At 53.0% G+C, this 11,208-nt stretch overlaps 1 protein-coding gene across 1 annotated transcript in view; it reads left to right on the top strand.

Moving 5' to 3' along the window:
• Positions 1 to 5,589, top strand: part of EXOSC5 (exosome component 5) — a 40,290-nt gene extending 34,701 nt beyond the window's left edge. Inside the window, exon 6 of the mRNA XM_083455934.1 lies at positions 5,020 to 5,589. Within this exon, the coding sequence (XP_083312060.1) occupies positions 5,020 to 5,112 (93 nt within the window). The 3' untranslated portion in view covers positions 5,113 to 5,589. The remainder of the gene's footprint in view (positions 1 to 5,019) is intronic.
• Positions 5,590 to 11,208: the final 5,619 nt, after the last annotated feature.

Genomic DNA, 11,208 nt, shown 5'->3' with positions numbered 1-11,208 from the left:
TCCACCCGCTGAGACTTGGGTGCTTCAGAACGCTCAGCTCAGAGATGCCTGTCAGTCCAGCGGAAGAAGGCCAGGGAGGAAATTAAAACAACCCCTTTGAACTCTCCTGATAACGATGCTGTGGCAGATTTCCATCAAATTTCATTGCATTTTAACAAACGGCACAATAGCTAGATTTCGGGTGGCGGAACAGAGGTCCAAGAGCATCAGTTGGGTGGCCTGGAAGGTTCAATTTTTCATCTCCTGTTGCTCTGATTGCATCACCCTTTGCCTTAAGCACTCTCCTCCATCATGCTTTAATAAAACTCTTCATCACTTGGTGTCTGTGTTTCCGTCTCTGTCTCCTATCTTGCTTTTTCACCTTTGCCCTCTGCCTATCAGCTAACCTCTGTGGCCTGCCCCTCTCTTCCACTATGTTCTCCCCCCTGCTAAGGAAAATCTGCCCCCCCCCATAATTGGAGGGGGACAAGCTCACGGGGACCCCCGTTTTCAGCACAGCTTTCTCTCAGTCCTCCAGTTTCAGCTGGCTAGCAGGCCGCTTGACCTACCTGGAGGCCTGTCCGGCTACACCTGTCTGGATTTAGACCAGCTCCTGGAAGGAGCACAGCAGCTGAGTGGGAAGAGAGAGGTAATCTTGGGTGCTGAGGGCAGAGGTCGGAAGGCACATCTTGTATTGCCTAGTGCAGGGGTTGGCAAGCTTTACCAGCCATGGGCTGGATCACTCCCACGGAGATCATCCATGGGCTGGACTGGTGCAGTGCAATGCCGGAGATCGCGTCTGCGCATGTCCGTGGCGCTGGAAATTGCTTCTGCGCATGCCCAGACGCCAAAAATCGCACCTGCACAGAAGCTATTTTCAGCATCTGGACATGTGCAGATGTGATTTCTGGTATCTGCACGGGCGCAGATGCCATTTTCGGCACCACTCAATGAGTCTCCGTGCTGCACTGCTTTAGCGCAGTGCAGGGGGGACTTGCCAAGTGGGCGGCTCGGTTTGTGGGCGGCTTGTGGTTCGGTAAAACAGTCTTCGTGGGCCGCATCCAGCCCATGGGCCGCACGTTGCCGACTCCTGGCATAGTGTGAAAGGTTCCCCCTTCCCCGCTTCTTTATAAAGGACCCTTCCCCCATTTCCCCCCACTCTTCCACCTTCGCCGAATTGAGCCCTCCCTTCACATTGCGGGGGAAGAAATAAGGAAGTTTCTATTCCTTGCCGTTGGGAAGATAGGCTTGAAAGTATGTGGGCCAATGTCTTGAGATTTCCAGCTATGGATGCCAGTGGGAAACAGGGCTTCAGCATCCAGGCACTGAGCAGAAGCAGGAAGAAATCACACAGAATTGTGGAAACTGTGGCAGAAAATGAGAGTGAGGACGAGTCACGTTATTCGGGTTTCCTTGACATGGGATTCGGGCGGCTTGGCACAGAAGAAGAAGAAGAAGAAGAAGAGTTTGGATTCAATTCCACCTTCCACAGTTCAATTCCACCTTCCTGCCAGGCTTGTAAAGGGTTGCAGAAGGGCTCGCAGGAGGGGTGCTCAGGGAGATGGGGTACGGCTTGGGCACAGTCCCATAGGTCAGCTGGTGAGGCTTGGAGGGCCACATTCAAGCCATGGGCCAGAGGGCCCTCCCTGTCCCTCAAGTCACTACACAGTTGTACCTTGGATCCTGAACGCCTTGCGAGTCGAACGTTTTGGCTCCCAAATGCCGCAAACCCAGAAGGGAGTGTCCCAGTTTGCGTACGTTCTTTGGAACCCGAACGTCCGACACAACTTCCACAGCTTCTGATTGGCTGCATTCTAAAGTTTTAATATGGGGACAATGTTCTTTTAAATATTGCCTATAAATCTCCCATTCCTTTTTAAACTTTTGGGTTGATCTATCCCTGATCTTTCCTGTCATATTCGCTAGTTCCATATATTCAAGCAGTTTAACTTGTCACTCCTCTTTCAAAGAAGAAGAAGAAGAAGAAGAAGAAGAAGAAGAAGAAGAAGAATGGGAGTTTGGATTTGATATCCTGCTTTATCCTGGTTCACCAGCTTACAAGTCTTAACCACTACACCACACTGGCTCTCTGCTGGATCAGGCTAAAGGCCCACCTAATCCTGCGCCCTCTTCTCCCAGTGGCCAACCAGATGCCCGTGGGAAACCCGTAAGTGGGACCCGACCTCAAGAGCAGACTTGTGGTCTGGTGTAGTGGTTAAGAGCGGTGGACTTGTAATCTGGGTAACCGGGTTCGCGTCTCCGCTCCTCCACATGCAGCTGCTGGGTGACCTTGGGCCAGTCACAGTCTCTCAGCCCCACTCACCTCACAGAGGTGTTTGTTGTGGGGGAGGAAGGGAAAGGAGAATGTGAGCCGCTTTGAGACTCCTTAAAGGGAGTGAAAGGCGGGATATCAAATCCAAACTCTTCCTCTTCTTCTTCTTCTTTCCCCCTCCTGTGGTTTTCGGCAGCTGGTATTGCTGCCTCTGACCGTGGAGGCACAGCGTAGCCATCATGGCTGATGGTTTCCACTCCATTGCTTAAAGCACACCAGACATGGTTTTACAGCTGTGTGAGGGGGAAACTACAGCTTCGGGGATTCCTCTGGAGAAGTTCTTGTGCTTTTACAACCAGCGCTGGACGTACGTTAAGGCTTCGGCGTGGATCACTCCACAGCGTCAAAATGGGTGCCATGCATAGTGGGCGAAAGAAGCAAAACGAATTTGGGGGGGGGGGGGACAGAGGCTTCTTTGCGAATCCTTCGCCTCTCCCTCCTCAGAGAGGCCTTCCTGGCACTTTGAGGCCTGCCCCTGTGCGTTACCGTGGCAGCCGAGACGCTTCAGGGGAAAGAGCCGGAGGGCGCGCTTACTTCCCTCTCCCGGCGCTGCGCTCCGTGTGGCGAGCGTGTGCCCGCTTGCGGAACGCGCCGGAAGATTGATGCGAAGTCGTATTGAGCGGGAGGGCCGAGCCGGTTCCCTTATTTGTAGCCGTTTGTCTACGTTCCATCTCGCCGTGTCCGTAAATCACTTCCCAGATGCAGCCGCCTCCCAGCGCACGCCTTTGCCGACACGCGGGTTAAGACGCCGACGCAGGAGCCGCTGCCGCTGCCACCCTGGGCCTGCCACATGTGTGCCAGGGCTGGTAATTGAGTTGGGAAGTCCTCGCGAGGGACCTGACAGTCCTGGCAGGCAGCTTGTCTGCCATGTCAAGTCGGGGAAGAGAGGGAGCTGAGATCTCTATCCTTGTTTTTGTGTGTTTTGAGGTTTGGACACTTTCCCCCTCGCATATAAATGGACTAATTAAGACGCAAGGAACGTCGGTGGGGAGCGTGGCGGCGGCGGCTTTTGACCGCCCCCCCATTCTTCACAGAGGTTGCTGGGGGGGTCGGCGAAGCAGCGCTGAGGTTTAATTGGCCTCAGGGAGCTGGCGGGAGACGGGTAGCGAGGCAGGATTTTTTCCTTCCTTGCATCTGATTTCTTCTTCTCTCTCCCCTGCCCCCAGGGAAAGGCCTTTTGTTGCTCAGCCCTTTGATAGCTCCCTGCCTTTCGTCTCCCTACTGAGATCCTTCCTCTCATTCTCTCTCTGCACCCTTTCTCCCCCATATAAAAAAAAAAACCCTCGCTTTCTTCTCGGCGTAACTTTTGTTCTCTTCCTTTCCCGTCTACCCTTGGTTTGCTTTCCATCTGCCTGGGGCTGGAATTGGCAAGCCGGCTGCGGGAAGCCAGTGGTGGGCTTTGCAAGAGCAGGCTTGGATTCATTCTGTCGGGAGCTGGGCCCTGCAGGCTGCCCAGGACCAGTTCCCATCGCTGCAGAGCAGGAGGTAGGCAGAAAAACAGCATGCACAGGTGTCAAGACTCTGCCTGGACTGAGGGAGCCCAGCCCAGCCTGGAGCTTTTGTTTAGTTGTTTAGTTGTGTCCGACTCTTTGTGACCCCCTGGACCAGAGAATGCCAGGCGCTCCTTTCTTCCACTGCCTCCCGCAGTTTGGTCAAACTCATGCTGGTAGCTTCGAGAAAACACTGTCCAACCATCTCGTCCTCTGTCGTCCCCTTCTCCTTGTGCCCTCCATCTTTCCCAACATCAGGGTCTTTTCCAGGGAGTCTTCTCTTCTCATGAGGTGGCCAAAGTCTTGGAGCCTCAGCTTCAGGATCTGTCCTTCCAGTGGGCACTCAGGGCTGATTTCCTTCAGAATGGAGAGGTTTGATCTTCTTGCAGTCCATGGGACTCTCAAGAGTCTCCTCCAGCACCATAATTCAAAAGCATCCATTCTTCGGCGATCAGCCTTCTTTATGGTCCAGCTCTCACTTCCATACATCACTACTGGGGAAACCGTAGCTTTAACTATACGGACCTTTGTTGGCAAGGTGATGTCACTGCTTTTTAAGATGCATGTTTTTAAATGGGCACAAAACGCTTGGAAACCTTTGAGTAAGAAGTCAAATCATAAGTAATAAGGAACATGGGGCTCTGGTGCATTGCTGCAGGGGAGAGTTTGCTGGAACCATCAAGGGCAAGCACTGCCACTCACCTGGCCTGCCACACACACACACACACACACACACACGTCTGGGAGACGGGCAGGGATTGTTTTTGCTGCTGTTTAGGTGCTTTGTAATTTATCGTCAGGCATTATTTCAGCACCTGTTAACTTGAGATGTCTCTTTGGCCTACCAGTGTGGCGTTTTGTTTCATAGCTGTTAACGCATCGTCTTGAAATGTTGCCGTACCTTGTGTTGTACGTTCTTGCGAGCCGTTTTGAGCACGGTTCTGCCATGGAAAAGCTGCCCATACACAAACTCACGATGGTGGCGATGGCCGATTCCAAGGGTGAACCAAAATCGTAGTAGCTGGGGAAGCTGAAACGGACTACAGGTTCCCTCGCAGAGGAGAACTGTCTGCCAAAATCTCCACCATATGCCACCTTCAGCAATGCCCTTGAGTGTGCTACTATGGCTTTTTTTGAGGGGAGGACCCTTTTCTCCTCCTCCAGATCTGTAGGGACCCCTTCCCCTTCCAGCATAACCACCTCTCTTCCTCTCCACAGCTCCAGAAATGCATTGCCGCTTCCCAGCTAGCTTCTGACGCCATCTTCCAGTTCTATCGCGATTCGGCTCACAGGAAATACTCCAAGTGGTGACTCTTCAACCCCCAAGTGGAACGGAGCAGAGACTTGACCGCTTAAAAAGGACGCTACATGGCGTTGGCTGGATCAGTGCGCCTCCCCACGCACCTCCAGCCTTCATTCTTGAGCATCCTTTGCTCCGAAAGGAGAGCTGCCGTTTGATCAGGCTGCCGTTAACAGAGATTGTGGAACGGGCTGTGGGTTAAGATGGCAGCATCCTGAAAAAGCTGGGCCTTCATTGCCACGGGCTGTGCGCTGTGGCGCTCCATATGTGCCCTCCCCAAGCACATGGGCTTCCAGCTCTCTCACACGTGTCTCCCCCCCACACTCCCCAATGAATGACATTGTTTCCGCACAGATTGCGAGGTGGCTGTCTCTCAGCCTGGCCTAGTTGTGAAGCCAAGTTCTTCCTTTTGGATCCTCTGCTCTCCGCTTTGCCTAAAATAGTTTTTTTTGTGTCTGTGTGGACATTAAAGAACATGTTTTCCTTTTCTTTTGTTCCCCCCCTGACTGTGCTATAAACTGTCTTTACCTAACCTAATGAAGCAGCGGAGAAAAACCTCTCCTGTTTGAAATCTGCAGGCACCTGTGTTGCCTGCTGTCTGATGTTTCCCTCAAGCAGTTCATAGAAAAGTTGGAAGGGACCACAGGGGGTCATCTAGTCCAACCCCCTGCAACACAGAGACAGGAATATTTTGCCCAACGTGGGGCTCGAACCCGTGACCCTGAGATTAAGAGCCTCGTGCTGTACTGACCAAGCTCGAGCATTCCCTTTTGAGCCAGGGACGAGCAGTGGATAGAGCATCGGACTCTGGTTCGAATCCCCACTCAGCCACCAAGCTCACGGTTGCGCACTTTCTCTGCCTCGCCTGCCCAGCATTTTCCCAGAGCGAGGCTCGCCCTTTGCACTCCAGGTGTGCTGACCCCTGCAGTTTCCCCGAATGTGGGAAACTGGACTATATCATTTGTAAGGTAAAGGTAAAGGGACCCCTGACCATTAGGTCCAGTTGCGAACGACTCTGGGGTTGCGGCGCTCATCTCACTTTATTGGCTGAGAGAGCCGGCGTACAGCTTCCGGGTCATGTGGCCAGCATGACTAAGCCGCTTCTGGCGAACCAGAGCAGCGCACAGAAACACCGTTTACCTTTCCACTGGAGTGGTACCTATTTATCTACCAGCACTTTGACGTGCTTTCAAACTGCTAGGTTGGCAGGAGCAGGGACTGAGCAACGGGAGCTCACTCCGTCGCGGGGATTCGAACCGCCGACCTTCCAATTGGCAAGTCCTAGGCTATGTGGTTTAACCCACAGCGCCAACCGTGTCGCTATATCATTTGTGGTCAGTGATAAAATTGGGGCGAGGCGTGTGTGCTGCCGTGAGCATCATTCTTAATTCATAATAATCCGAATGGCGCTGAAAATGGGGAAACGTAGCCTAGCTGCTTTCAAAGTGCAACAGCTGGGATGAGCAATTGGGGCCTTGGGTGGAGAAAGGAATTGCCACCGATGGCTTCTAGCCATGATGACTATCTGGAGGCAGCCGTGCTTCTGAAAACCACCTTCTGCTTCCCTGCATAAGGCCCTTGAGGTTTGGGGATAGAACCCCTTCATTGCAACCATCTTTCAAGCACTCTGTGCACCTCCGTCATTGCCCAAGCCTTGCGGTCTCCGGATTTCATTGCTCCCATCCAGACTGGGATGGTGTCTGTGCGTGAGACAATGCCTGGATTTGCCTCCACCGTTCTCCGTCGGATCCTGGCACACCCTTGCTGCTCCCGCTGCGTAATCCATGGGGACAGCCTGCCTTGGCTGCCCCACCCCTGCCCCATACACGAGATGCACCCACCCCTTGCCATTCTCATACATGCCTTGGACTTGGCATATGATGGAGACGTGGAGCTCCGCGCTGTCCCCGTGCTCATTAATATTCTGCGGAACTTCCCTGCTTGTTTTTAATTTTGCGGTTTGGCAGCCGCCGGTGGGGAGAGTGCAGCCCCTGCCAAATCTGAGCTTGGCAGATACTTCTTCATTGCGTTCCTCTGCCTCGGAACGCAGCGACGTGTTGGTTAAGGTCAGGGAGCAGGGTCTGGTTTGGGAAAGGCCTCCTGCCCCCTTCCAAGGGGTATCCTGGGCTCAGATCGGCGCTGCAAAAGTAAAGAGAGACTTGCATTGCGGTTCGATAGCCTTCCTGCCCTCAAAGGGTTGTTCCCAAATCTTGGGGCACAGAAGCGTTCTTTATTGGAGTGAACCCAGCCGACCTTTTCTCCCAGAGCTGGCAGATACTGCTTAATCACCATTTTAATATGGCACTTAGTCTTTTAATCACCCCCACTTTGTCCTTGCAGAGAGATTGCAAGGTTACAGCACATTCTTAGGAGAACAGAGTCCCGTGTTGCTGGCTCCTGAACTTTGGAGCTGGGTTTGTGTGTGGATATTTTGCAGATTTACTGGACAGCCAAATCTGGTTTCCTGGGGAAGGGACAGATCCCACTGTTGGCCACCTCAAGTTCCTCTCCCTCATCCTTCCCTTCAGACAACTGGCGAGAGAAGCAGGGGGAGCTGCAGAACACAGAAGGGCAAGAAGGAAAAGCAATTAACGGGAAAAAGTAGGGTGGCTTAGGGAAATTTCAGGGTGGGGTTTGACCTCTCCCTCCCAACCCATCCCTTCGAAATGCCCTGGTGAGCTGAAAACTCTGTTTGCAACCTTAGCATTAGCGTTTGCATCTCATCATATGTGTGTATACGTAGGAATGCGGGTGGCGCTGTGGGTTAAACCACAGAGCCTAGGACTTGCCGATCAGAAGGTCGGCGGTTCGAATCCCCTCGACGGGGTGCGCTCCCGTTGCTCGGTCCCTGCTGCTGCCAACCTAGCAGTTTGAAAGCACGTCAAAGTGCAAGTAGATAAATAGGTACCGCTCTGGCAGGAAGGTAAACGGCATTTCCGTGCGCTGCTCTGGTTCGGCAGAAGCGGCTTAGTCATGCTGGCCACATGACCCGGAAGCTGTACGCCGGCTTCCTCAGCCAATAAAGCAAGATGAGTGCCGCAACCCCAGACTCGGCCACGACTGGACCTAATGGTCAGGGGTCCCTTTACCTACACACACACACACACACACACACACACACACACACACACACTGCATGTATTATCAATGAGGACTAGAAACCTGCCCCCTCTTTTTTTTTTTAAGAGGAGGATTTGGGCTGTTCAGCAATATAGATTGGTTTCCCAGTTATGTGCCTGTGGAACAGAGCCAACCAACTTGTACTCGCATCGTGTGAGGTGTTGGCTCCTGTGCTTCAGGAGGCAGCTCCCACAGTGTGGTTGCTAAGCCGTATCATCCATCTCCATCAGGTCACTGTAAATGACGAACGATGGGGCTGTCCTTGGGTTAAGTTCCTGGCAAAGCCTGCTACCCCCCTCCCTAGTCTCTCTCCCCAAACTCTTCCCTCCTTCCAGAGATCCAGCCGCTCTCTTAACCTTCACCAGCTGCCCTGGGAAGAGGCAAACGGCCCGCTTTGATTAATGAGCCTAATTGAGTTGATGAAATGATCTTTTTTATATTTCCCCCACCGGTGCTTTCTGAGGTCTTCATCGTTTCCTTATTTAAACCAGCTGTCCCTCTGGAAAAATCCCCGCTGGCTTTGAAAGGGCAAGATAGTATCACCACGCATGCATGCGCAAGCAACCTCCTCGTGTTTCTCCCCCCCTGGCCTAAACACCCTCAACCACCAACTCCTCCTCTTCCTCCTTCTCCATCTCCTCCTCCTCCTTAAAGGACGGGGCGACCTCATCTCCCCTTTCCCCGGTACAAAGCAAGAGTGTTCCCAACCGCTGCACTCTCTGCCTCCTGCTCTCCGCAATGAATATTCAATCAAGGCTGCGCTATGTATTATTTCCCACTCTTTCTGCCCCACCGCGGCCTCCTTGGGGAAAACAACACTGAGATTTTAATTTGCAGGCTCCATGGGGCAGGTGTGGAGGGGTGTGTGTCTGTGTGTGACAGATGGAGGGGATCAAAGTGAGAGCGCTGTCACTCAGGCTTCCTCCGTTTGGAGAGAGGCAATGGAGGCCAGACACACATCCTCCTTTGCTCTCTTTTCAATTAGGCAGCCTTCGTCTGAATCGGTTTCTTCTCTTTCCCCCACCCCCCCAAAGGCTCCCTCGCGCTCTTGGGTTTCGATGCCTTCTGATCTGCCTCTTCTTCATTAGGCAGAAAATGCAAGAGCAACCGGAACCACCTCCGGTCTTGCCCGGCCACAGCCACGGCTGCTGCCTCCCCCCCCTTCACAAAAATGGACCTTGGCTTGCCACCCTGCGATCCAGCCTAGAGGCTTGTTGCCGCTCGCTCGGCTCCTCCTGACCTCTGGAGCGGGGAAGAGGCTGCGAGCGATAAATTCCACCCACTCTCTTTCAAATCTGCCGCATGCTTTGAGTCAGACCATCGACTGTGCCAGCCCACGGTGGTTCTGTCTCCCAGAGATGCCAGCGTTGCAAGGGGGCAGGGCCCCCCCCCTTGCAGCCTCTGCTGAGGGCGAACTCCTGAGTGCCCGAGTGATTTGGGGGTCCAGCGGAGGATCCGAGCAGTAAATGTATATTTTTTACCTCCTGCAATCTTGGTTACACAGGCCCAGAATCGGGCACCCGGCCGTTTTCAGAGAACCCTAGCTTTCCTTTTACCAAAGCAGTCACGTTTCTAGCCCCGGAGTGAGCAGTTGGGGTTCATGGGCCCAAGGGGAAGTTAGCTAGGGGAAATTCACTGGCAAAAAGATGATGGGGTGCTGGCTTTAAGTGGCATTTAGAGAGAAATTCAATAGCAGATGCTCATAACTAGTGGGGTTTGCATCAAAATGTTGCAGCGTTTGTGCCGGTCGGCTAGCTAGCTAGCTGACCTTCCTTCAGGATACTCCATTCCGTTCCCCCTACCAGCAAGTTTCTGCCCTTCCGCAATCATAATTCTGCTGCCGCTGAGCACGCTCTGTCTCCATTGAGCTGTTTTGCCTCTCCTTCCACCCCACTTCAATTTCCCCCCCTAAATACAGTGGTGCCTCGCAAGACGAAAAGAATCCGTTCCGTGAGTCTCTTCGTCTAGCGGTTTTTTCGTCTTGCGAAGCAACCCCATTAGCGGATTAGCGCTATTAGCGGTTTAGCGGCTATTAGCGGCTATTAAAGGCTTAGCGGATTAGCTGCTAAAAGGCTATTAGCAGCTTAGTGCCTTAGAAAAAGGGGGTGGAGAGCAAAAAAAACCCCCCAGGAATCGCAAGACATTTTCGTCTTGCGAAGCAAGCCCATAGGGAAATTCGTCCTGCGAAGCACCTCCAAAACGGAAAACCCTTTCGTCTAGCGGGTTTTCCGTCTTGCGAGGCATTCGTCTTGCGGGGCACCACTGTATGTTTTTGTGTGTTTCTGCAAAGCTTGTGTTTCCCCAAAAGAAAAGCCCTGCTGGATGAGGCCAAAGGCCCATTGAATCCTGCGTCCTGTTCTCACAGAAGCCACCCAGATGCCCGTGGGAATGCTGATCACTACAAAAGCAGCTGGCATACAGAGACACGCTGCCTCTGACAGTGGGAAGACCCCTTCAACGGGAGCGCTGTTTTGATGTCATAAGAGGCAACAGCCACACCTGGACGTCAGGAATCTGGTCAGAATAGCTGATTGGAACCTCCATGTACAGATGCAGTATATCTGTGTCAACAGACGAGGATAAGGAACAAGTGCCTCTAGGTGCCTCAGCAGCGCTGAGGGCAGCAGGTGGCAGCATGCTTTGCTTCTGTGCCAAGAAGCAAGGGAGGGGAACCTAAGGGAGCATCAATAAAAAAGCTCAACAAATTTTGTGTCCGGATTCTCACTTGTTGAAATATGGCAACCCTGCTCCCTCCTCCTCAGTCTCGGTGTTGCTGCTGGTTAGAACATAGAAGGTAGAAGGGCAAACTGAGGATTAGTTGGCTCTGCAGGTCATTGTCCTCTGGCGCCCCCTACTGTTAGGCTCCCTTCCTTCTGCCCTATCTGTCCCAATGGGCCCCAGCCGCAACTCAGCTACCCCATTGCTGCGGATACAGATCTGCGGGGACGAGGTGAGCCATTTGCAGCTCTGCATCTGGCTGTCAATAA

Source organism: Podarcis tiliguerta (genome assembly GCF_965153285.1).
Source record: "Podarcis tiliguerta genome assembly, chromosome: 8".
NCBI lineage: Eukaryota > Metazoa > Chordata > Lepidosauria > Squamata > Lacertidae > Podarcis > Podarcis tiliguerta.
This window is presented reverse-complemented; position numbering and strand designations above follow the sequence as displayed.